Source organism: Salvelinus fontinalis, chromosome 5 (assembly GCF_029448725.1).
Source record: "Salvelinus fontinalis isolate EN_2023a chromosome 5, ASM2944872v1, whole genome shotgun sequence".
Lineage (NCBI taxonomy): Eukaryota > Metazoa > Chordata > Actinopteri > Salmoniformes > Salmonidae > Salvelinus > Salvelinus fontinalis.
The window spans coordinates 11,621,239-11,649,178 of NC_074669.1; the positions used below are offsets into that span (position 1 = coordinate 11,621,239).

General features: G+C 42.9%; 1 protein-coding gene across 3 annotated transcripts in view; it reads right to left on the reverse strand.

Annotated features, from left to right (window-relative positions):
- The window catches only part of LOC129855105 (neurogenic locus notch homolog protein 2-like), a 61,053-nt gene that overhangs the window by 21,981 nt on the left and 11,132 nt on the right, over positions 1 to 27,940 (reverse strand). For 2 of the 3 annotated variants that reach the window (XM_055922435.1, XM_055922434.1), the window contains exons 3-11: positions 9,105 to 9,370; positions 8,208 to 8,549; positions 3,839 to 3,961; positions 3,437 to 3,670; positions 3,131 to 3,286; positions 2,792 to 2,989; positions 2,588 to 2,701; positions 2,377 to 2,490; positions 2,012 to 2,245 (exon numbers count right to left, since the gene is read on the reverse strand). In XM_055922435.1, the coding sequence (XP_055778410.1) occupies positions 2,012 to 2,245; positions 2,377 to 2,490; positions 2,588 to 2,701; positions 2,792 to 2,989; positions 3,131 to 3,286; positions 3,437 to 3,670; positions 3,839 to 3,961; positions 8,208 to 8,549; positions 9,105 to 9,370 (1,781 nt within the window). The remainder of the gene's footprint in view (positions 1 to 2,011; positions 2,246 to 2,376; positions 2,491 to 2,587; positions 2,702 to 2,791; positions 2,990 to 3,130; positions 3,287 to 3,436; positions 3,671 to 3,838; positions 3,962 to 8,207; positions 8,550 to 9,104; positions 9,371 to 27,940) is intronic. The other variant, XM_055922436.1, reaches the window with a different exon arrangement.

Genomic DNA, 27,940 nt, shown 5'->3' on the forward strand with positions numbered 1-27,940 from the left:
AACATTTTAACAGGTCTTGTCTTATCATCAGGTGAATGATAATGGAAAGGAGAAGTGATCAACATTTAAAAATTAATAGATTTGGTAGATTGTTTTGATGTCCATACATAATTGGAAGAGGACGTGTAAACTAACACAGCCAATAAGCTAGAAAGGTAACTCCAAACACATTTTCACTAAGATCAGCTATTTAGCTGGTTAATCAAAGGTTAGACATACATTTTTGCCAACACATGACCAAGTCAAGAGAGCTAACCAGCAGCGCTTGTTGAAAAAGCAGTGTTATAAAATGTTATTTGTCAAATGTGCCTAATACAGTGGGTGTAGACTTTACTCCAGTGATCCAGTCAAATACGCCAGTGAATGTAATTTGTTGAGAAATAAAGTAATTAGAAATAAAATCTCTCTTTTCCACTGTATGTAATTACATTTGTTTATTGTTGCTAGCAATATTTATATATATTTTTTAAATAAACACTTTTTTCACAACAGCAAATACTTTTTTTTCTTTTTATGCAGAGCCCCATGCAGTGCAGACCGCCGGTTGAACACACCTGCTCTATACATCACTTTTGGCATTTTTGACGCTCCCTGACTGTCTAGCTTTTGTTTCGATGACTGTTAGCAAACAGGTCAGAGTGAAGGAACTATAAATGAAGTAAACTACATGACCAAAAGTATGTAGACACCTGCTCGTTGAACATCTCATTCCAAAATCACAGGCATTAATATGGAGTTGGTCCTCCCTTTAGCTGCTTTAACAGCCTCCGCTCTTCTGGGAAGGCTTTCCACTAGATGTTGGAACATTGCTGTAGGGACTTGCTTCCATTCAGCCACAAGAGCATTAGTGAGGTCAGGCACTGATGTTGGGCGATTATGCCTGGCTCCCAGTCGGCGTTCCAATTCAGCCCAAAGGTGTTGGATGGGGTTGAGGTCAGGGCTCTGTGCAAGCCAATCAAGTTCTTCCACACCGATCTCAACAAACCATTTCTGTATAGACCTCGCTTTGTGCATGGGAGCATTGTCATGCTGAAACAGGAAAGGGCCTTCCAAAAACTGTAGCCCCAAAGTTGGAAGCACAGAATCGTCTAGAATGTCATTGTATGCTATAGCGTTAAGATGCCCCTTCACTGGAACTAAGGGGCCTAGCCCGAACCATGTAAAACAGCCATTATTCCTCCTCCACCATACTTTACAGTTGGCACTATGCATTCGGGCAGGTAGCATTCTCCTGGAGTCCGCCAAACCCAGATTTGTCAGATGGTGAAGCGTGATTCATCACTCCAGAGAAAATGTTTCCACTGCTTCAGAGTCCAATGGCGGCGAGCTTTACACCACTCCGGCCGACACTTGGCATTGTGCATGGTGATCTTAGGCAAGTGTGGGGCTGTGCGGCCATGGAAACCCATTTCATGAAACTCCTGACGAACAGTTCTTATGCTGACGTTGCAGTTTGGAACTCGGTTGTGAGTGTTGCAACCGAGGACAGACAATTTCTACGTGAGCTTGGGTGGCCTACCACTTCGCAGTTGAACAGTTGTTGCTCTGTGACGTTTCCACTTCACAATAACAGCACTTAAAGTTGACCGGGGCAGCTCTAGCAGGGCAAAGATTTGATGAGCTGACTTGTTGGGAAGGTGGCATCCTATAACATGCCACATTGAAAGTCACTGAGCTCTTCAGTAAGGCCATTCTTGTACCAATGTGTGTCTATGGAGATGGTATAGCTGTGTGCTCGATTTTATACACCTGTCAGCAATGGGTGTCACTGAAATAGCAGAATCCACTAATTTTAAGGGGTGTCCACATACTTTTGTATATAGTCATTTCAATGCCATTTGAGATCGTTTTCCCCCTATTATTTTACTTCATATTTTTGGGAGAGGCAATGGTTTAGCAGATTTAAGTTTATTTTCTGTTTGTCCAAACATTCTCTTGTTGCTTTCCTCTTATCACAAAGTTTTTGCTCAATAAAATGAAAATAGTCCACCCATTCTCTGTCTCTGCTCACCCGAGGTGCCAGGCAGACAGTTGCACTGGTACTTGTTGACCAGGTCGACGCAGCGTCCACGGTTCTGGCAGGGGTTGCTGTGGCACTCCATGACCTGGACGTTGCAGATAGAGCCAGTGTAGCCCGGGTCACAGTCACAGGAGAAGGTGGCGATGCCGTCACGACAAACCCCATGGTGACAGGGCTCTGGGTCACAGTCATCTATGTTCTCCTTACACAACGGCCCCGAGAAGCCTGGGAGGGGAAACCAAACTTTGAGTAACAGTTAAAGATTCCCTGTATTAATGCTTTAGTTTAGACATCATGTTTAAAAATGTGAGAAAGGTACGTTAATTAAAGTTGAGATAGTGAAGGCTGTATAGTACCTTCAGCACATTCACACTCGTAGCCGTTGGGACGGTCGATACACTTGGCCCCGTTGAGACATGGTGTGCTGGAACACTCGTCAATGTCGATCTGACACATCTCCCCACTGAATCCTAAAGGCCAGGGACGGAACCCAGCTTCAAATACTGTAGATACAAACCTTCTGAAACACTATGACAAATGAATTTGATTAGAAAAAGGCAGACGAACCTAGAGGGCACTGGCAGACGTAGCGTTTGACTTGATCCAGACAGATCCCTTGGTTCAGACATGGAGAGCTGGCACACTCGTTGATGTCAATCTCACAGTGTGTTCCCTCAAATCCTTGAAACAGAGAGAGAATATTACACAACAGTACTGTGTGAGTGTGTGTGTGTAATTAGAAAGAGATAGGGAATCACTGATCACACACACCTTCCATACAGATGCAGCTGTAGTCTCCTATGCGGTCCAGACAGGTGCCGTCGTTCTGGCAGGGGCTGGACGCACACTCATTGATGTCTGTCTCACAGCGCGGCCCACCATAACCTCTCGCACAGTTACATGTGAACGAGCCATCTGTGTTCACACACGATCCTCCATGCTCACAGGGGTTTGGACCTGAGGGGAAGCCTAACAGAGGTTAAATACACAGAACTATAAAGGAGTAACGAAAGTACCAAAGGGAAAGGAAGGATTTTTCTTAAAGAATAGTCTGTAGAGTCAAATTACAAAAATCACTCTAGGTATCATGTGTTCTGATCTGTCCCTCACCTATGATGCACTCGTTGATGTCGTCATTGCAGGTGCTTCCTATGTAGCCTGGGGCACAGTTGCAGTTGAACATGCCGTTGATGGGGTTGGTGTCGCACTGCGCCCCGTCCCGGCACGGGCTACTAATGCAGGCATCGTTCACGTGGCAGAGCAAACCTGGTAGGGAATACTCAGTCAGTCAGCCTGTGTGTTTTCTGTGCTTATAGATAACCCTTGTGGATTAATACACTCTTTCTATTTATCCATCAGTCTGTCCATAAAAGATGTCTGTATATATCTATACTATAGACAGGCTTTGTCCCACACCTGTTTTTCCATAGGGGCAGACACAAAGGAAGGATGCCACACGGTCAATACAGGTGGAGCCATTGGTGCAGGCAGCCGTAGCACAGTCATCTATGTTTTTAGAGCAGTCCAGGCCACTCCAGCCGTTGACACATACACAGGTGTAGCTGCCCTGGATGTTGCTGCAGGTCCCCCCGTTCTGACATGTGTTGGGCTGCAGGCGACACTCATCCACATCCTCAGTACAGAACTGACCTGTAGGGGGAAAACAGTTGAACATTCGAGAAGAAAAAACTCCCCCAATTTGGACACAGAGAGAAACCACAGACAAACAAAGAAACACAGACACTGAACGAAAAACTGAAACAAAGAAGAAAAGCCAACCAGACAGACAGAAAACCATGGACTATTCTTTATACTTACCAGTCCATTCTGGGGGGCATTGGCAGTTGTAAGTATTGACACCGTCCATGCAGGTCCCACCATTTCGGCATTGATGGCCGGGGCAGTCGTCAATGTTGTTCTCACAGTTAGTACCATTGAAGCCTGCCATGAGAGAGACAAAGACAGATATGATACTTAGGCTAATTACACTACATGAAAGCCCGAACCATGAAAAACAGCCCCAGACCATTATTCCTCCTCCACTAAACTGTACAGTTGGCACCAATGTTCCCTCTTAGCTGCGGGCAGGCACGCAGTAGCTCCGAGACTGCCGCACAGAATATCAGCCCACGGAGAGAAGAACGAGATTGACCTTCACTCAACTTTCTAGAGTAGTGGTCACCAACCGGTCACTCGCCATCGACTGGAAATCTCCAAAGCATTCCTAGTCGATCGCTAAACATTTCTGTGAATAACCCAACGATAAAGCCTTGTGCACTATAGGCCTACCTCTCACCAATCGGATGGCTCAGATTACCATGTCTGCAGTAAAGTAGCAGGCATAAGAAATCTACAGCAAAGTTGATACTGTGAGATTTCAAAATGTTTAAAACCATGACTAGAGAGAGACTGTCAACGAATACAGCAAAGAGCTGCTGTTTTTATGACTTCATGTTTAAGTTCTTAAATCAGCACCGTCAACTAGAGGTGGACCGATTAATTAGGGCTGATTTCAAGTTTTCATAACAAAATCGGTAATCGCCAGTTTTGGACACCGATTACACTGCACTCCACGAGGAGACTGCGTGGCAGGCTGACCACCTGTTACCCGAGTGCAGCAAGGAGCCAAGGTAAGTTGCTAGCTAGCATTAAACTTATCTTATAAAAAACAATCAATCTTTACATAATCACTAGCTAACTACACATGGTTGATGATATTACTAGTTTAACTAGCTTGTCCTGCGTTGCAAATAATCAATGCGGTGCCTGTTAATTTATCATCGAATCACAGCCTACTTCGCCAAACGGGTGATGATTTAACAAGCGCATTCGTGAAAAAAAGCACTGCCGTGGCACCAATGTACCTAACCATAAACATCAATGCCTTTCTTAAAATCAAAACACAAGTATATCTTTTTTTAAACCTGCATATTTTGTTAAAAGAAATTCATGCTAGCAGGCAATATTAACTAGGGAAATTGTGTCACTTCTCTTGCGTTCTGTACAAGCAGAGTCAGGGTATATGCAGCAGTTTGGGCCGCCTGGCTCGTTGCGAACTGTGTGAAGACCATTTCTTCCTAACAAAGACCGTAATTAATTTGCCAGCATTTTAGGGATGCCACCCGTTCGACAAAATACGTAACGGTTCCGCGAAACCTGAAGGATCTGGAGAAGGTCTGTATGGAGGAGTGGGCCAAAATCCCTGCTACAGTGTGTGCAAACCTGGTCAAGAACTACAGGAAACTTATGATCTCTGTAATTGCAAACAAAGATTTCTGTACCAAATATTAAGTTCTGCTTTTCTGATGTATCAAATATTTATGTCATGCAATAAAATGCAAATTAATTACTTAACCTGTTGAGGATGGGGGCGCTGTTGTCACTATTTATGCTAATCGTGTAATTTTTGAAACGGCTTCCCACAAAATTCTTGATCGTACAATATGCATATTATTATTATTATTGGATAGAAAACAGTCTATAGTTTCTATAGGAGTTGAAATTTTGTCTCTAAGTGGAACAGAACCCATTCTACAGCAATTTCCCTGACATGGAGTCAGATTTCAGAAATTTTGGCCCCTGATCTGGAGTCAGTTAAAAGGTCACAGTTATTGCTATGAGTATACGGACACTGCTTACGTCTTCCCCTGGATGCCTTTACGTGATGACGATTTGAATGGGGTCGATTGCGCGTTCACAGGCACTACAAATTAAAAAAAACCTGTAGCTAGGAACTCTTTTCTTGCTGCGTAATGCGCCTGGAGGACATCGACCCGCACTTGTTCCAAGCATTAGTGGAGGGAGTAATATTACTCTGGTCATGTTTCTACTCGTTATGGGAGTTAAAAACATCATAAGGTAGTTAATTTAAAGCGTTTTATAGCAATTTATATCCGTTTAGTGCGATTTTGGGACATTTATTTCTGAAACGCTCTGAATTGCTGGGCACGCTTCCAGTTCATCCCGAACGCAGTTGGCATTTCCACATGGCAAGAGGACAGCTTTCCACCAAAAGACGATTAGACCCAAGAAAGGATCCTTTGCCCAAGATACTGATGGAAGAACAGCTCAAAGTAGGACATTTTTATTATGATAAATCGTGTTTGTCGAAAAATGTTAGTGGCTTAGGACGCCATGTTTTTTGACGTAGCTTCGCTTGGCGCAAACTGTATTGAAAAGTAAGGATAATTTTAAAAATGTAATTCCGCGATTGTATTAAGAATTAAATTGTCTATCAATCCCTGTCCACCCTATATTTTTTAGTCACGTTTATGAGTATTTATGTATAAGAGTAGATCACTGTCTAATATGGCGCACGGACATTTTCTCACCAGCTGGGCTACATTTCACATTGTCTAACCATGATTTTGGTGGCTAAATATAAACATTTTCGATCAAACTCTATATGGATTGTGTAATATGATGTTACAGGAGTGTCATCTGAAGAATTCTGAGAAGGTTAGTGAAAAAATTAATTTATTTTGGCGATGTTGAGGTTATCGCTCACTTTGGCTAGAATCAATGCTGGGCTGCTATGTGCTATGTGCTATGCTAATATAACGATTTATTGTGTTTTCGCTGTAAGACACTTAGAAAATCTGAAATATTGTCTGTATTCACAGGATCTGTGTCTTTCGATTAGTGTATGCTGTGTATTTTTACGAAATGTTTGATGATTAGTAAGTAGGTAAACACGTTGCTCTATGTAGTTTTTCTAGTCCATTTGTGACGGTGGGTGCAATTGTAACCTATGCCATCTACCTGAAATATGCACTTTTTTCTAACAAACCCTATCCCATACCATAAATATGTTATCAGACTGTCATCTGATGAGTTTTTTTCTTGGTTAGGGGCTATAAATATCTTAGTTTAGCCGAATTGGTGATAGCTACTGGTGTTGGTGGACAAATAAAAGATGGTGGATTATGCTAATGTGTTTTTAGGTAATAGATGTACATCTTTACATATTGTGTCTTCCCTGTAAAACATTTTAAAAAACGGACATGTTGGCTGGATTCACAAGATCTGTGTCTTTCATTAGCTGTATTGGACTTTAATGTGTGAAAGTTAAATATTTAAAAAAAAAAAAATTTTGAATTTCGCGGCACTGGTTTTTCAGTGGGGGTGGGGGGGGAGTGCCGCTAGCGGCACCCTCATCCTAGACAGGTTAAAAATCATACAATGTGACTTTCTGGATTTTTTAGATTCCGTCTCTCACAGTTGAAGTGTACCTATGATAAAAATTACAGACCTCTAGATACTTTGTAAGTAGGAAAACCTGCAAAATCTGCAGTGTATCAAATACTTGTTCTCCCCACTGTATATCACTCCAGAAAACACGTTTCCACTGCTCCAGAGTACAATAGCAATGAGCCTTACACCACTCCAGCCGATGCTTGGCATTGCGCATGGTGCTCTTAGGCTTGTGTGCGGCTGCTCGGCCATGGAAACCCATTTCATGAAGCTCCTGACTAACAGTTCTTACGCTGACGTTGCTTCCAGAGGCAATTTGGAAGTCGGTAGTGAGTGTTGCAACCGAAGACAGAGGATTTCTACGCACTCCGCGCTTCAGCACTCGCCAGTCCCGTTCTGTGAGCTTGTGTGGCCTACCACTTCGCGGCTGAGCCGATGTTGCTCCTAGACGTTTCCACTTCACAATAACACTACTTGTTGCCTGGGGCAGCTATAGCAGGGCAGACATTTTACAAACTGACTTGTTGGAAAGGTAGCATCCTATGACAGTGCCACATTGAAAGTCACTGAGCTGTTCAGTAAGGGCCATTCTACTGCCAATGTTTGTCTATGGAGATTGCATGGCTGTGTGCTCAATTTTATACACCTGTCAACAATGGGTGAATCCACAAATTTGAAAGGGTCTCCACATACTTTTCTATATATAGTATTTCACTACTATCAATCTTGCTGGCAATCTCTGTCATATAATGTATAATTTACATAGTGATGACAAGTTATATTGTAAACAGATAACATGGGCTAGGGTTGACAGTTGATTGTTGTGCCCACAAAACGCCATTGGGAACAGTAGGGATTTAATACATAGTGTCTAGTGTTATAGCGCCCGTAGGATTCTAGTGCTTGGACCTCAAACATTGATTGCAACAAGCTGCATTCATACAGGCCTCACTAGGCATTTCTCCATCTTTCTTTCCCTCTCGCTCTCTCTTACCTGGCAAGCAGTGGCACCAGTAGCTGGTCTCAGAGGTTGGGCGACACGTGCCCCCGTTGAGGCAGGGTGAGGGGGAGCAGGGGATGTAAGGGGTCTCACATTGGCGGCCAGTGAACCCGGGGGCGCAGTTACACCTGTAGGAGCCGGGGGTGTTGACACACCCCCCTTGGTTCTGACATACCGGGGCAGAGGCAGCACACTCGTCAGTGTCGTTGAGGCAGCGAGGACCCCAGTAACCTGGAGGACAGGTACAGCTGAACTTGCCCCCAGACAAAGAGCTGCAGGTGCCTCCATTAGCACAGGGTCCCGACAGACAGCTGTCCTCACGATTACAGCGCATGCCTGGACGCACAGGGAGAGAAGCAGTGGAAAAAGAGATGAGTGGGCCGAGGTTATATAACAGAGAAATAGGGGAAATAGTGGGGAAGGGGATACCTAGTTAGTTGCTCAACTGAATGAATTCAACTGAAATGTGTCTTCTGCATTTAACCCAACCCCTCTAAATCAGAGGTGTGGGGGGCTGCCTTAATCTCCACGTCATCGGTGCCTGGGAAGCAGTTGTTGTTGGGGGTTAACTGTCCTGCTCAAGGGCAGAACGGCAGATTGTTCCACCTTGCCAGCTCAGGGATTCAAACCAGCGACCTTTCGGTCACTGGCCAAACGCTCTTAACCGCTAGGCTACAGTGCCTCATGTCCTTGGTTACTTATCATAGCCACAACAGACTTCTGATCAATGCAAAAGCTTCTGATAAATGCAAAAGCTAAGGGCTGTCCTGAAGACATGCACTAAACAAATGACGACATAGTGGAAAGAATGGATTTGGACTAGTGAACTGCACAACACTTAGCAGGAGCGCTCGTACAGTATTAAGCAGTTTGAGTCAGAGAGAAGCTGACCTGTCCATCCGTGGGCACACTGGCACTTGTACTTGTCGAGGGAGAGCAGGGTGCAGACTCCTTGGTTGGCACATGGGTTTTTGGGGAAGCAGGTGGAGTTCTGGGGGGTCTGGCAGAGCTGCCCGGTGTAGCCCAGGGGACAGGAGCAGGTAGGGATGCCCGGGATGCCCGACACAGCCACAGAGCAATTCCCCCCATTCAGACAGTAACCAGGGTGACACGGGTCTTTGTGATGGCAGTAATCACCCAGGAAACCTGCGGCACACCTGTAGACAAAAGGACAATAGAAGTTGTCTCATCAATACATCACAAACAGGACATTATCAGCTATAGAAACCTACAGAACAAACACTATAGATCAAAGAGGAAGAGGAGCAGCAATAGTGGACAACAGTACAAATCAGTCATAGCGTAAGAATCTTACAGTGAGCTCCTAAAGTATTGGGACAGTGACACACTTGTTGTTTTGGCTCTGTACTCCAGCACTTAGTCATTTTATCATTTCAAATCCTATGAGGCTAAAGTACAGACTGTCAGCTTTAATTTGAGGGTATAACCATCCATATCGGGTGAATCGTTTAGAAATTGTCCTCACATTTTAGGTTACCAAAAGTATTGGGACAAATTCACTGATGTGTATTAAAGTAGTCAAAAGTTTAGTATTTGGTCCCATATTCATAGCACGCAATGATTACATCAAGCTTGTGACTGCAAACTTGTTGGATGCATTTGCCGTTTGTTTTGGTTGTGTTTCAGATTATTTTGTGCGGGGTAAAGGTTGACAGCAAGGTCAAGTTCTCAAAATATTTAAAAGCAGAAGGATGCGACGAGGTGGTGTTAGATGGAAGTGGAAATTTACCACAGGTGGACTCCAATGAAGTTGTAGAAACATCAAGGACGATCAATGGAAACAGGACGCACTGGAGCTCAATTTTGAGTCTCAGCAAAATGGGGGGGACTGTTCAAAGAGTGCTTTAATTTCTAAACGTTACCCTCAAATTAAAGCTGACAGTCTGCACTTTAGCCTCATAGTCATTGTATCATTTGAAATCCAACGTGCTCGAGTACAGAGCCAAAACAACAATAAAATTGTCACTGTCCCAATACTTCTGGAGCTCACTAAGTCAGAGAGGTTGTGTGGGAAATGTAATGAATACAGGGAAAAATACTACACTGAACAAAAATAAAGGCAACATGCAACAATTTCAAAGATTGAGGTACAGTTCATTTAAGGAAATCAGTCAACTGAAATAAATTCATAAGACCCTAATCTATGGATTTCACATGACTGGGAATAAAGATACGCATCTGTTGGTCCCAGATACTGTACCTTAAAAAAGGGTGTGGATCAGAAAACCAGTCAGTATCTGGTGTGACCCCCCTTTGCCTCATGCAGCGGAAGATCTCTTTCCCATAGAGTTGATCAAGGCTGTTGATTGTGGCCTGTGGAATGTTGTCCCACTCCTCTTCAATGGCTGTGCAAAGTTGCTGGATATTGGCGGGAACTGGAACACGCTGTCGTACACATCAATCCAGAGCATCCCAAACATGCTCAATGGGTATCAGGTGAATATACAGGCCATGGAAGAACTGGGACATTTTCAGCTTTCAGGAATTGTGCATCATCATGCTGAAACATGAGGTGACAGCGGTGAAGGAATGGGACAACAATGGGCCTCAGGATCTCGTCACAGTGTTTCTGTGCATTCAAATTGCCATAGATAAAATGCAATTGTGTTTGTTTTCCGTATCTAATGCCTGCCCATACCATAACCCCACCATCTACCCGGTACAGTTGAAACCGGGATTCATCTGTGAAGAGCACATTTCTCCAGCGTGCCAGCATTGAAGCCGGATGTGGAGGTCCTGGGCTGGCGTGGTTACACGTGGTCTGTGTTTGTAAGGCCTGTTGGAAATACTGCCAAAGTCTAAAACGACATTGGAGGTGGCTTATGGTAGAGAATTTAACATTAAATTCTCTGGCAACAGTTCTCGTTGACATTTCTGCAGTCAGCATGACAATTGCACGATCCCTCAAAACTTGAGACATCTGTGGTATGTTGTGTGACAAAACTGCACATTTGAGTGGCCTTTTGTTGTCCCCAGCACAAGGTGCACCTGAGAGAAATACGTTTTTTGTACGTATGGAACATTTCTGGGATCTTTTATTTCAGCTCATGAAACATGGGACCAACACTTTACATGTTGCGTTTATATTTTTGTTCAGAATAGTTAGACTAATCATGTTCATGTCACTGGAGCTACTGTAAATCATTTGAATAGAGCTGAGCAGGGGAAAGGGTGACAGCAAGGTCAAGTTTAAAAAATAAAAATGCAGAAGGATGCAACGATGTGGTGTTAGATGGAAGTTGGCCAAGTGGCAAAAACAAAAAACAAGAACAATCGTATGTGAAGTTGCACAAATACTTGTAAACATAAAAACAAGGACATATAAGGCCAGCTCACCATCGCTAGATAGTGTGTGTGTGTATGTGTGTGTGTGTGTTAAGTCACAAGACATAGAGAGAAGAACAGAGAAAGAAATGCCCTATGTAAAGTGATTTAACGACATGATTAACAGCAGAGTGGGAATTACAATATTGCACAAAAGGACAACTGAAAACCCTCACTCTGCCCCATACTTTCACTGTTTCTTCACATGTCCCTCTCAGTTTGACATTGTCATTTTGTACTGTAGTCAGCTCGAAGTCTGTGTATATTGTATTTTGTATTGTCTATTTTCTTAAGTTCTGTCTACTGGTTGTGGTCACAGACCGATGGAGGTTGAAGCATGATCAGTGGTCACGCTGCTCTAGACAGACACGGTCTCAGGGCTCTATTGCTTCTCAGCACACCGGAGTGTGTGTCTGGCACACTGCCAATATACTGTCAAGAGACTCTCAGCCATAGAGTAAACGGCTGACTATCAGATATAGGTCTTCACACCTACCTCCCTGGAGGGGCTCAGCGCAGGCGGCTGGTGACATCTTAATTGGGGAGGACAGGCTCATAGTAATGGCTGGAACGGAATAAATTCCATTCACTGACACATGTCCCCCTCCCCCACACACACACACACACACACTTCCTTTTCTCAAAAAGGAATACATTTTTATTTCACAGATCATTGAATGACAAACATGTCGGAGCACAGTAAACGGGAAAAATGTGAATCTTTTGAAATGGAGATGGGAATCATTTTTAAATGTCTCACACGTACTATATATATTCTGCACTACACCCAAACACAGCTTGAAAATATTAGGTTGAGAGAGCATGGGAAACTCTGGCTGTCATGATTCATGACAGTGAGAACTCCAGAGTAGATCGACTGAAAGTGTATAAGTGTAACCCTAAAATTTATCACACAGTCGCAGGCTTCAGAGGATTCACATACCTGTTTTAACATGCTTGTTTCACACATACACGCACAACCTTAAAAAACAGATCTTCAAAGAGCTGTAACACAGACCTCCTCACCTCTCTCCGATTGGACATGCTCCACAGGCATGACTAGGCTACTTCCCTATAATACCTTCTCATCCCTCCATCCCTCCCGTGTCTCCTCTCAGTCTCAGCACTCCTCTCCTCGTCTTTGGTTACACTATCCCCTCACCCCACCCAAAAACACACACAACTAAGCACAGCCTGTCAATGATATCACAACAATATGTGCTACCCTGGGAATTTACTCTCCCCTCCACTCTACTTCAAGGCAACCTCTCAACCCTCTGAAACAATGATGACACGGCCCCTGACATAGATCACTTTAGCAGCCTGTCAAATAAAGCTGACCATGTCCATGTAGGTAATCGTTTTATATTTCAGAAGACCTATAATGTATGAGTAATGGGGAACATGATATTTAACAAAAAATAAAATCTCTCTGGAATTCAACTGTGTTGAAAGAAAAGATTACATAAGTTTGATTTCATTTAATTGGGTTTATAATTTCTGTATCCTTTCTATTTCTGTTGACAGAAAGAAATGTCTTGTCCTTCAGCTTTGTATGCTCTATTTAATATAATATTGCACCCTAACAGAAATCCCCCTACAGCTAAAGAACAAGGCTAAAGAACACCATTATTATTCCCAGGGAGTTTCTAGGTGAAAACAGGAGAGGACCTAATATGACTTATAAGACAACAAACCATGTTGGCCTGTGTAGTCTGTTCACTGCAATGTGCTGAAGCATGTTGAAAGAAACGAATAAAAGACATTAACAAAAAAAGAAATGGGACAAAGCAGTGCACAAGGCCCTACAGTCAAATACAGTCCAGACTGCTCCTCACCACACAGTAGTCAGCTCTACATTCAGGAAGAACTCAGTGGTTCTGCAGCCAAACTCATCTATAGGATTCTTTGTTATTCTCCATGTGGGATTTGTCATTCCCTCCCTCCCACTCAACCTTCTTCCCTGTCCTTCTCTAAGTGCAGTTCGCAGCAGCTTTCCTCTCCCTCTCTTCTCGGGGTGTCAGGTTTCTACAGCTGGTTCACATTAGAGAGCCCCGGTCCCGTCAATGCACCTCCTCTCCCTCGGGTCTCTGATGGCTGACCTCTCCCTGTCCTGTCAATGGGGGCGTGGGTTAGGGCTTGGGGATTGCCTCTCCAACTCTCTCATGGACCCCCGCCCGCTCACTGATGCCTAAACTCCATCATTGGTACTCTACCCTGCACGTTAGAGACTACTCTCCTATATGCAGTGCCTTCGGGAAGTATTCAGACTCCATTACCTTTTCCACATTTTGTTACGTTACAGCCTTATTCTGAAATTTATCAAATAAAAATCCTCATCAATTTACAAACAATACTCCACAATGACAAAGTGAAAACAGGTTAAGAAATTTTTGCAAATGTATTCAACATAACCTTACTTAAGTATTCAGACACTCAAAATTGAGCTCAGGTGCATCCTGTTCCCCTTGATCATCCTTGAGATGTTTCTAAAACTTGATTGGAGTCCACCTGTGGTAAATTCAATTGACAGTGCATGTCAGAGTAAAAACCAAGAGATCAAAGGAATTGTCAGTAGAGCTCCAATAGACAGGATTGTGTCGAGGCACAGAACTGGGGAAGGGTACCAAAACATTTCTGCAGCATAGAAGGTCATCAAGAATGCAGTGGCCTCCATCATTCTTAAATGGAAGAAGTTTGGAACCACCAAGACTCTTCCTAGAACGAGCAATCGGGTCACTTTGACAGAGCTCCAGAGTTCCTCTGTAAAGATGGGAAAAACTTCCAGAAGGAAAACTCTCTGCAGCACTCCACCAATCAGGCCTTTATGATAGAGTGGCCAGATGGAAGCCACTCTTCAGTAAAAGGCACATGACAGCTCACTTGGAGTTTGCCAACAGGCACCTAAAGGCTCTCAGACAATGAGAAAAAAGATTGTCTGGCCTGATGAAACCAAGATTGAACTCCTTGGCCTGAATGCCAAGAATCACATATGGAGGAAACCAGGCACCATCCTTACGGGGAAGCATGGTGGTGGCAGCATCATGGGGCATGTTTTTCAGAGACAGGGAATGGGAGACTAGTCAGATTCGAGGGAAAGATGAAACGGAGCAAAGTACAGAGAGATCTTTGACGAAAACCTGCTCCAGAGCACTCAGGACATCAGACTGGGGTGAAGGTTCACCTTCCAACAGGACGACCCTAAGCACACCAAAACAATGCAGGAGTGGCCACTTTATATGCATATACTGTATTCTAGTCATGGCCATCCTATACAACTACTGCTGTAAACATCTTTTCTATTCATATACTGTCCATATATTCTGATACGTCCAATTTCTTGCTCTTTTGATAAATATTTTACTGTCATTGTATTGCAGCACTGTGAGAGCTAGAAACATAAGCATTTCGCTGCACTGGTGATAACATCTGCAAATCTGTGACCAATAAAATTTGATTGGATGTAGGTCTGACCCCATTTAATCGACTGGTTAATTGTTTTGTCGATAGGCTGTTGGTCGATAGAGATTCTTTTAGTTGAGCAGTGGCAAATATATCAAAAAAACTATTATGGCACATGAGACACCTGTCTGATTCACACATTTACAATGTTTGTTTGGTTACGGTACTTTCTGTTAATTGCATTCAATATATTATTGTTACAGTCTTATCGTTGTCATTGTACTAGTGGACATGTTTGCAGAGCGCACAACCTAGGCTACACTTATTTAATTCCTTTTAAGAGTTGTCAATATATTCATTGTCTTTTGTTTGGAGCGCTACTGTCAATCTTGAGTAACATGCTGACCACACCGCTCCCATTACGTAAAATAAAATGTAGACATACACTACCGGTCAAAAGTTTTATAACACCTACTCATTCAAGGGTTTTTCTTTATTTTTTACTATTTTCTATATTGTAGAATAATAGTGAAGACATCAAAACTATGACATAACACATGGAATCATGTAGTAACCAAAAAAAGTGTTAAAATCAAAATGTTATATTTGAGATTATTCAAAGTAGCCAAAATTGATGACAGCTTTGCACACTCTTGGCATTATCTCAACCAGCTTCATGAGCTAGTCACCTGGAATGCATTTCAATTAACAGGTGTGCTTTCTTAAAAGTTAATTTGTGGAATTTATTTCCTTCTTAATGCTTTTGAGCCAATCAGTTGTGTTGTGACATAGTAGGGGTGGTATACAGAAGATGGCCCTATTTGGTAAAAGACCAAGTCCATATCATAGCAAAAACAGCTCAAATAAGCAAAGAGAAATGGCAGTCCATCATTACTTTAAGACATGAAGGTCAGTCAATCCATAAAGTTTCACAAACTTTTAAAGTTTCTTCAAGTGCAGTCAAATCAAGCACTATGATGAACCTGGCTCTCATGAGGACCGCCACAGGAATGGAAGACCCAGAGTTATCTCTGCTGCAGAGGATAAATTACCAGCCTCAGAAATTGGAGCCCAAATAAATACTTCAGAGTTCAAGTAACAGACTCATCTCAACATCAACTGTTCAGAAGAGACTGTGAATCATGCTTATATGTTCAAATTGCTGCCACGAAAACACTACTAAAAGGACACCAATAAGAAGAGGAGAATTGATTGGGCCAAGAAACAAGAGCAATGGACATTAGACCGGTGGAAATTTGTCCTTTGATCTGGAGTCCAAATTGGAGATTTTTGGTTCCAACCGCCGTCTTTGTGAGACGCGGTGTGGGTGAACGGAGGAACTCCGCATGTGTTTTCCCACCGTAAAGCATGAAGGAAGTTGTGTGATGGTGCTTTGCTGGTGATACGGTCTGTGATTTATTTACAATTCAAGGCACACTTAACCAGCATGGTTACCACAGCATTCTGCAGTGATACTAAACCCTAACCAGATGGGATGCCGTGAGATTATAATTTGTTTTTCAACAGGACAATTACCCAACACACCTCCAGGCTGTGTAAGGGCTATTTTACCAAGAAGGAGAGTGATGGAGTGCTGCATCAGATGACCTGGCCTCCACAATCCCCCGACCTCAACCAATTTGAGATGGTTTGGGATGAGTCGGACCGCAGAGTGAAGGAAAAGCAGCCAACAAGTGCTCAGCATATGTGGGAACTCCTTCAAGACTGTTGGAAAAGCATTCCAGGTGAAGCTGGTTGAGAGAATGCCAAGAGTGTGCAAAGCTGTCATCAAGGCAATGGGTGGCTATTTGAAGAATCTCAAATATAAAATTCATTTTGATTTGTTTAACACTTTTTTTGGTTACTACATGATTCCATGTGTTATTTCACAGTTTTGATGTCCTCACTATTATTCTACAATGTAGAAAATAGTAAAAATAAAGAAAAACCCTTGAATGAGTAAGTATTCTAGAACTTTTGACCGGTAGTGTACATGTTATTCAAGCATTTCATCCAAACTGCTCAAGCGCGGCTGCATACCCTGGTGCTAAAATAAATAAATGTTTACACTTGATGTGCTGCAAGTCCACACTCCCATCTCTTCATTGGTTTTTAGGAACATATACCCACATGGGTGATGGAAAACTGTACTGCGGTCCACACTCCATTCCAGTTAGTGGTGGTAATGAACCTTAAAGTTGGTTGCCAACCGCCATATAAAGTCAGAAGATGACTGAAGGAGGATAGATTACCAGAAGCTAACTAGGTTGACCTTTTTATCTGTGGATTCATTATTAGAGTAGAGGACCTTGAGCATTTCAGGTAAAATAAATAACCAAATTAGCTAGCAAAAGCAATCTAGATAGCTAAACGGCCCTGAATATTTCATGCATTTCGACGTGACCCAAATTAATATACACTGCTCAAAAAAATAAAGGGAACACTAAAATAACACATCCTAGATCTGAATGAATGAAACATTCTTATTAAATACTTTTTTCTTTACATAGTTGAATGTGCTGACAACAAAATCACACAAAAATGATCAATGGAAATCAAATTTATCAACCAATGGAGGTCTGGATTTGGAGTCACACTCAAAATTAAAGTGGAAAACCACACTACAGGCTGATCCAACTTTGATGTAATGTCCTTAAAACAATTCAAAATGAGGCTCAGTAGTGCGTGTGGCCTCCATGTGCCTGTATGACCTCCCTACAACGCCTGGGCATGCTCCTGATGAGGTGGCGGATGGTCTCCTGAGGGATCTCCTCCCAGACCTGGACTAAAGCATCCGCCAACTCCTGGACAGTCTGTGGTGGAACGTGGCGTTGGTGGATGGAGCGAGACATGATGTCCCAGATGTGCTCAATTGGATTCAGTTCTGGGGAACGGGCGGGCCAGTCCATAGCATCAATGCCTTCCTCTTGCAGGAACTGCTGACACACTTTAGCCACATGAGGTCTAGCATTGTCTTGCATTAGGAGGAACCCAGGCCCAACCGCACCAGCATATGGTCTCACAAGGGGTCTGAGGAGCTCATCTTGGTACCTAATGGCAGTCAGGCTACCTCTGGCGAGCCCATGGAGGGCTGAGCGGCCCCCCAAAGAAATGCCACCCCACAACATGACTGTCCCACCGCCAAACCGGTCATGCTGGAGGGTGTTGCAGGCAGCAGAACGTTCTCCACGGCGTCTCCAGACTGTCACATGTGCTCAGTGTGAACCTGCTTTCATCTGTGAAGAGCGCCAGTGGCGAATTTGCCAATCTTGGTGTTCTCTGGCAAATGCCAAACGTCCTGCACGGTGTTGGGCTGTACGCACAACCCCCACCTGTGGACGTGGGGCCCTCATACCACCCTCATGGAGTCTGTTTCTGACCGTTTGAGCAGACACATGCACATTTGTGGCCTGCTGGAGGTCATTTTGCAGGGCTCTGGCAGTGCTCCTCCTGCTCCTCCTTGCACAAAGGCGGAGGTAGCGGTCCTGCTGCTGGGTTGTTGCCCTCCTACGGCCTCCTCCACGTCTCCTGGTAGCGCCTCCATGCTCTGGACACTACGCTGACAGACACAGCAAACCTTCTTGCCACAGCTCGCATTGATGTGCCATCCTGGATGAGCTGCACTACCTGAGCCACTTGTGGGGGTTGTAGACTCTGTCTCATGCTACCACTAGAGTGAAAGCACCGCCAGCATTCAAAAGTGACCAAAACATCCGCCAGGAAGCATAGGAACTGAGAAGTGGTCTGTGGTCACCACCTGCAGAACCACTCCTTTATTGGGGGTGTCTTGCTAATTGCCTATAATTTCCACCTGTTGTCCAATCCATTTGCACAACAGCATGTGAAATTTATTATCAATCAGTGTTGCTTCCTAAGTGGACAGTTTGATTTCACAGAAGTGTGATTGACTTGGAGTTATTTTGTGTTCCCTTTATTTTTTTGAGCAGTGTAGTTGGTTCAGAGTTTGTTTTGATATTTCAACCTGATCGCATCTGGTGTGGTTGGACAAAATCAACATGCGCGCGATGGCGGACACACGCACATGCCTGATCTAGTTAGCATTTAAGGACACGCACCTGATTATGCATAGAAGTAGGCCTAGGCTACCTGGCCTGCGTGCAAATGTAGGCTCAAACTGTGCACATTTGGGGGATCTGATACTAGTTCTGATTGTCTTAATTTCTCATGAATTTTTTTTATTAGCCTCAAAAACAGAAAGTTAACAAAGTCTGTTTTTACATCAATTGAGAATGACAATAGTTCTCTCAAATGTAGCCTATATGAAATATCTTTCCAGCGCTTTCCCTTTTGATAACCACTCAGCATGAAAGAGAAAAATGTCATGCTCTGATCCTGTGGAAACGTCATAAAATTGGCCTACCTGATTACTTATTATCAAGGGCTTGACTTGGACTGAAATAGGTTCTGGTACTCATTTTGTGTGCTGGGACTGTTTATATTTAGGTGCAGGAGCTCCACAATACTTTTAAGATAATATTCTATAAAGAGGAACAGGTGCTCAAGCAGTAGAACATTTGAGGTGCCGGTACTCAGCTCCGGTGAGCTCCTGCCCAAGTCAAACATTGCTTCTTATCCCTTCCGCAAATTGCCTAAAGCTGTGTCTGTCCCGAGCTCACTGGTGCAGGAAACTGACGACCCAGAATTTTATATGCAATGTTGAAAGTTCACTAGTGCAAGCTTCAGGTGGACCCAAGTTAAATAGTTCATTCAATGTTTCAAGTTCGTTGCAGACAGGCCATGTGTAACCAATGTGATTTATAGGATTTATTTTTTTAAATCAGGATATTTTCTACCTGCAGGTTGCAATATTTTTATTTGTGGGCTCCAAAATTACTGGCACCCCTGACTGGCAATTCACAAACAATGCTTAAACAAACATAAACAATATAATTATAGAGATAAACTCAAAATACCAACATGTGAGAAATACTGTACTTTATTAATGTTTCAATGGAACCAACCAAAATAATTTATTGATTTAATTAATTAAAAATCAATGTCCTCCAAATCAAGGTTTCACAATTAATGGCACCCTTAAAGATTATTGCAAATAACATCCACCAAAATTAAACCACTAATTAAATTACACTTATTTAAGTTTATCTAAGTCTTAAGGAACTATATTGAGCCATTACATCACTTCCTGTTTCACCAGGGTATAAAAATGAGGTAACACACATGCAATATCCCGCTGTCATCCAACACCATGAAGAAAACAAAAGAACTAGCAGTTAAAAAGAGACAGATGGTCGTATACCTTCATAAATCTGGTAATGGCTACAAGAAGATCCACAAACGATTGAATATACCACTGAGCACTGTCAGGGCAATTATTAGAAAATTCAAAAGATGTGGAAGTAGAAAACCTCAGAGGATGCGAATGCATTTTGCCCCCCAGGATAGGGAGGAGGATGGTGAGAGAAGCAACAAAATCCCCAAGAATAACTGTGAAAGAATTGCAGGCCTTGGTGACGTCTTGGGCTTACCAGGTTTCAAAAAGCACCATCAGACGCCACCTCGACATCCACAGGCTCTTTGGAAGGGTTGCCAGAAGAAAGCCCTTTCTGACCCCAAGACACAGACGCAAGCGCTTGGAGTTTGCCAAACGTCATTTAAATTTTTGACTGGAAGAAGGTGCTCTGGTCAGATGAGACCAATATTGAACGTTTTGGTCAGATACAGCATCGGCATGTTTGGCGTCGAAACAGATGCATACAAGGAGAGGCACCTCATACCCACGGTGAAATATGGAGGGGGGTCAGTGATATTTTGGGGCTGTTTTAATTCCAGAGGTCCAAGGGCACTGGTTAAGATTGATGGCATAATGAATTCTACCAAGTATCAGGCAATTTTGGCTACAATCTGGTTGCCTCTGCCAGAAGGCTGGGACTTGTCTTGTTGGAAAGTCCACCTACGGCCAATGACCCGAAACATACCTCAGGATCCACACAGAAATGGTTCTGTGACAACAAAATCAATGTTCTGCCATGGCCATCTCAGTCGCTGGACCTCAATCCAATCGAAAACCTGTGGTCTGAGTGGAAGAGGGCAGTTGATAAGCGCAAACCCAAGAACGTGAAGGATCTTGAAAGGATCTGCATAGAGGAATGGTACAAAATCCCTCCAAATGTATTCCTTAACCTTGTCAAACATTACAGGAAAAGACTCCATGCTGTTATCCTTGCCAGCGGTGGTTGCACTAAGTACTAAATGAAGAGTGCCAATAATTATGAAACCTTGATTTTGGTAAAAATTATTTTGTATTAAATAATTGAATGATTTTGGTTGGTTCCATTGAAACATTAATAAAGTACAGTATTTCTCATATGTTGGTATTTTGAGTTTCTCTCTATAATTATATTGTTTATATTTTTTTAAGTATTGTTTGTGCATTGCCAGTCAGGGGTGCCAGTCATTTTGGAGCCAACTGTATGTAGATATATATATATATATATATATATATATATATATATATATATATATATATATATATATATATATATATATATATATATATATATATATATATATATATATATTCTACAGTAGAAAGTAGAGGTCGACCGATTATGATTTTTCAACGCCGATACCGATTTATTGGAGGATCAAAAAAAGCCGATACGATTAATTTTTTTTTACATTTGTAATAATGACAATTACAACAATACTGAATGAACACTTATATTAACTTAATATAATACATCAATAAAATCAATTTAGCCTCAAATAAATAATGAAACATGTTCAATTTGGTTTAAATAATTCAAAAACAAAGTGTTGGAGAAGAAAGTAAAAGTGCAATATGTGCCATGTAAGAAAGCTAACGTTTAAGTTCCTCGCTCAGAACATGAGAACATATGAAAGCTGGTGGTTCCTTTTAACATGAGTCTTCAATATTCCCAGGTAAGTTGTTTTAGGTTGTAGTTATTATAGGAATTATAGGACTATTTCTCTCTATACCATTTGTATTTCATTAACCTTTGACTATTGGATGTTCTGATAGGCACTTTAGTATTGCCAGTGTAACAGTATAGCTTCCATCCCTCTCCTCGCTCCTACCTGGGCTCGAACCAGGAACACAACGACAACAGCCACCCTCGAAGCAGCGTTACCCAAGCAGAGCAAGGGGAATAACTACTCCAAGTCTCAGAGCGAGTGACGTTTGAAACAGTATAAGCGCACACCCCGCTAACTAGCTAGCCATTTCACATCGGTTACACCAGCCTAATCTCGGGAGTTGATAGGCTTGAAGTCATAAACAGCGCAAAGCTTGAAGCATTGCGAAGAGCTTCTGGCAAAACGCAGGAAAATGCTGTTTGAATGAATGCTTACGAGCCTGCTGCTGCCTACCACCGCTCAGTCAGACTGCTCTATCAAATCATTGACTTAGTTATAACATAATAACACACAGAAATACGAGCCTTAGGTCATTAATATGGTCGAATCCGGAAACGATAATCTCGAAAACAAGACGTTTCTTCGTTCAGTGAAATACGGAACCTTCCGTATTTTATCTAACGGGTGGCATCCATAAGTCTAAATATTCCTGTTACATTGCACAACCTTCAATGTTATGTCATAATTACGTAAAATTCTGGCAAATTAGGCAGCCCAAACTGTTGCATATACACTGACTGTGTGCAATGAACGCAAGAGAAGTGACACAATTTCACCTGGTTAATATTGCCTGCTAACCTGGATTTCTTTTAGCTAAATATGCAGGTTCAAAAATATACACTTCTGTGTATTGATTTTAAGAAAGGCATTGATGTTTATGGTTAGGTACACATTGGAGCAACGATACGCACCGATTATATGCAACGCAGGACACGCTATATAAACTAGTAATATCATCAACCATGTGTAGTTAACTAGTGATTATGATTGATTGATTGTTTTTATAAGATATGTTTAATGCTAGCTAGCAACTTACCTTGGCTTCTACTGCATTCGCGTAACAGGCAGGCCCCTCGTGGAGTGCAATGTAATCAGGTGGTTAGAGTGTTGGACTAGTTAACTGTAAGGTTGCAAGATTGAATCCCCCGAGCTGACAAGGTAAAAATCTGTCGTTCTGCCCCTGAACTAGGCAGTTAACCCACCGTTCCTAGGCCGTCATTGAAAATAAGAATATGTTCTTAACTGACTTGCCTAGTTAAATAAAGATTAAATAAAGGTGTAATATATATATATATATATATATATATATATATATATATATATATATATATATATATATATATATAAATAAATAAATGTAAAAAAATCGGCCAAATCGGTGTCCAAAAATGAAAACGTCCCTAATTAAATCGGCCATTCCGATTAAATCGGCCGACCTCTAGTAGAAAGTTTCAATTCAAAACCAAAAATAATGGTGTAGGTTGAGATTTTGAGATGTTCCTATAATAGGAAAAGTCTTCCTTGGTTTCTTTACAATAAAACAATTTCTCTCATTCCTTTTTGCTCAATACCTTCTATGCTCAGAGGAAATGTTAGAGTAGTATTTTTGGAGGCAAACACTTTCATAAGAGAAGAAAGGCTGCAAAAACAGCAAGCGATTGGGGGGGGGGAGGGGGCGAAGTTGCGAACGGCAAGAAATGAAGAGAAAATGTGTGGCTTGTAGGGAGATGGGAGAGAAGGAATGAAAGGCAGGAGGAGAGTAGAGAAAAAGAGACTGTCGGAGAGTGGAGACTGACTTTGGGCTGTGGTAAAATAGCACACTATATTTAAAAGAACACTCCAAAAGAATCAAGATCTGACAGATGAAATAAGGAATCCATTTTGATTCTGTATGCTCCATCTGTTTTCCTCTGTTGTGTGGTGTCATTTAGTTATGAATCTCTAGGAGGCCTGAGGCCAACATCTTTCATTGAAGTCATGCAACCACTGGGCATTTGAACTTCACAGGGTTAGCCTACTTTGTTGTCATTATCACCACAGCTCTTGCCATTGCAGTGTCTTGTGGGTTTAGAATCTGGTTGTTACATTCCCCACTATTCTGTAGGGGTTCCTCCCTTTCAGATTGAGAGTGGGTGTATGGGTGAAACACACAAAAAGGGACAGTCCCTCTTGGCCAGCAGGCCATGCTGACCCTATCTAGTGAGTTGACAATGATGAATGGTCTCTTCTCCACCCCATCAAGACCCCTGCCATAGACCATACACAGAGGCCTAGTCATACCCCACTAACATCCACCAACACCCCCACCGGCAGACCCCTTTCTTAGCCCTCTGTGCCAGGCACACTTCAGCTCTTTCCCTGCCCCACTGTCCCAGGGCCAGGCATTATCTTGTCTCAAGGTGCCCCGGGCCTGCCTTTAGTCTCTTATCTGTGTGGTTTCATTCTGTCAGTACATCTCATTGAGCTGTGGTGGGCAAGTGGACTGGGTGGAAAATCAACGGCCTGGGTTTGTTTCTTCAAAATCACAGGGTTTTGTTAACTCAGGTTTTGGTCATGGGTTTGCCTGGCCACTCAGTGTGTGTTATGAGCTACTGTGGTTGTGCGCGTGCTGGTCTGCTGGAGTAGAGGAGAAGCGGAACAGAGTGGTTGCAGTGAAAGGAGTGAGGGAGAGATTAAGCTAATGCAGTGCTCCTCCACTCAGCTCTCCCTCCTCCCTTGTGCTGGAGTTTCTGGTTCTCTCCTGTTTCACCTGAGGCTATGGGAGGCTCAATGGGGATAGGAAATCACATCATGGCTCTCTGTAGGGCAAGCTCATGATGAAAGAGAACTGACATATATTGACAGGGGTAAAAATGGGGTGAGGTTAAGTCAGTGGGGCAAAGGCAAGGGGTAACAGAGGATTTGAGGGTCTGAGACAGACAAAAAGTAGGGTGGAGGGGTTAAATGAAGAGAAAGAGATGGTGGAAATAATGAAAAGGGTTTACCCCTTTTTTTTTTTTTGAGGGAGAGCGAAGGATTAAGAGGCCAGGTGAGATGTGTCCAGAGGCATTTAGCTCGGCGGAATGAGGGATGATTGATAGACAGAGTGATGAGGAAGGGGCAGTGACAGGGTAATTTCTGTCCCTCTCCTTTCTCCTCCCCATCCCCCTCTCATCAGTGACAAGTTAGCTCTGAGATACTCTCCTCAAATTACTGCTACAGAGGCATCCTCCTTTCTTTACTCCCTCTTTTTTTCCTCTCTCTGCCCCAAGCAAAATTCTCTGTCAGATCAAACCAACTACTACACACCAAACTCTCTCTCTCCTTCTCTGTTCAGTCGAGAGAGAGATAATTAATCAGTTTGCACCATGGCACTGCAGTAGACAAAGGGATCTTGTTCAGGGAAAAAAAGGTTTGGATGCCATCACTCTCGCCCTAGGTTTGCTGTGATGAGGTAATAGGCCCAACTCTAAATCTATCCTGAGAGAGAGCGAGAGAGCAAGAGAGAGATAGATATACATTTTTTATTGGAAACCTTTTTAGTTTACCAGAATTTTGATAACTCAAGGATTTGATGTAATTTCTCTCAAGACATCAAGTGGCCCTTTTGAGTCAATCAGATTATCACATGCATCTCCCTGGCCCTCTGTGGGCTTATCACATGTCAAATATATCAAATAATAAATAAAGATCAACACACTTTGCTGTGACTTACCAGTACACTTGGGCACTAACGAAAGCCCAGGCTCAACAGACAGTGACACACAAACACACAGTGGTGACACACGCCTCTTTCTCACACCCTGGCTGAAGGCTTGTAGTCCCACCGGTTCAACAGCTTAAACACACCCTGCTCTGCCAGCCAGCCTCTCCCTCCCAGACTCATCTTTCTCTCATTAGGTTCCCAGTAAGCAAAAAGACAGACAAAAATGAGTGCTTGGGTGTCACCTCCACAAAAAAGCATTACTAAGCATCAGCTGAAAGTTCCCCTAATTCCTTCTCTGTATCCTCCTGTTCCCTTTGCACAAAAGCCAACTGGCAGCTATCAATCTGTCTTGGAGCACATTTCAGCCTGCCTCCCTCGTCCCCCATCAATGTTTGCCCTTGTCCGAAGACAGCATATCAACACAATAGTAGTCTTTATAATTAACTCTTACCCCTGGGCTGCTGCACAGTCCATAATTGCACTTGTCTTGAGGGAGATGGACCAGGCACTGTTTTTTCACTGCTTGCCTTAATATGTTGGAAGTCTAATAAACATATAATGGGATTTTCACACAATGACTCTTGAGGTCAGCCAGCGGGCAGGCAGGAGGGAGGGAGCTGGGACTGTGTGTGCCGTCTGACTGGTTAATCAGTCTAACAGTTGCCCTCCTCTGTCACCCGACTGGCCTTGGACTGAAAGACTCCTCTCTTAAGGAGGAGCAACCCGCTGCCCGATATGGGACAAAGGACTAAATTAATTAAAATAGATAATAGAGAAGAGGGACAAACTCAAATGTTGAAACTTCCTTCTGGGGCAGTCAGCCAGTTACACAAGTCACCGTTAAAACCAGTGTGTGACTCAAGCGGTCTGTTCAGTGTTCTTTGTCTTGGGCTCACTTGTCCTCCTAGTCGCTCTCATTACAGCCACTGATTTTTTTTAAATGTATTTTATTTTACCTTTATTTAACCAGGTAGGCTTGTTGAGAACAAGTTCTCATTTACAACTGCGACCTGGCCAAGATAAAGCATAGCAGTGTGAACAGACAACAACACAGAGTTACACATGGAGTAAACAATAAACAAGTCAATAACACAGTAGGGGGAAAAATGAGTCTATATACATTGTGTGCAAAAGGCATGAGGAGGTAGGCAATAAATAGTCCATAGGAGCGAATAATTATAATTTAGCAGATTAACACTGGAGTGATAAATCATCAGATGATCATGTGCAAGTAGAGATACTGGTGTGCAAAAGAGCAGAAACGTAAATAAATAAAAACAGTAAGGGGATGAGGTAGGTAAATTGGGTGGGCTGTTTACAGATGGACTATGTACAGCTGCAGCGATCGGTTAGCTGCTCAGATAGCAGATGTTTAAAGTTTATGAGGGAAATAAAAGTCTCAGCGATTTTTGCAATTTGTTCCAGTCACAGGAACCAGAGAACTGGAAGGAAAGGCAGCCAAATGAGGTGTTGGCTTTTGGGATGATCAGTGAGATATACCTGCTGGAGCACGTGCTACGGGTGGGTGTTGTTATCGTGACCAGTGAACTGAGATAAGGCGGAGCTTTACCTAGCATGGACTTATAGATGACCTGGAGCCAGTGGGTCTGGCGACAAATATGTAGCGAGGGCCAGCCGACTAGAGCATACAGGTCACAGTGGTGGGTGGTATAAGGTGTTTTAGTAACAAAACGGATGGCACTATGATAAACTGCATCTAGTTTGCTGAGTAGAGTATTGGAAGCTATTTTGTAGATGACATCGCCGAAGTCGAAGATCGGTAGGATAGTCAGTTTTACTAGGGTAAGTTTGGCGGCGTGAGTGAAGGAGGCTTTGTTGCGAAATAGAAAGCCGATTCTTGATTTGATTTTGGATTGGAGATGTTTAATATGAGTCTGGAAGGAGAGTTTACAGTCTAGCCAGACACCTAGGTATTTATAGATGTCCACATATTCTAGGTCGGAACCGCCCAGGGTGGTGATGCTAGTCGGGCGGGCGGGTGCAGGCAGCGAACGGTTGAAAAGCATGCATTTGGTTTTACTAGCGTTTAAGAGCAGTTGGAGGCCACGGAAGGAGTGTGGTATGGCATTGAAGCTCGTTTAGAGGTTAGATGGCACAGTGTCCAAGGAAGGGCCAGAAGTATACAGAATGGTGTCGTCTGCGTAGAGGTGAATCAGGGAATCGCCCGCAGCAAGTGAAAGCTAGGCCTAGCTTAGGTCAGTGTCTTGTTCTACACCAGAGGCGAACACAATGTAGGATCCTATAAAATCCATAAAGCGGAGAACGCAGACGGAATCACGGAATCTAGACATTAAAACGGAATTCAACAACATTCAAAAATGTATTGAACTTAGTATGAAATCAAATAATGTATTCA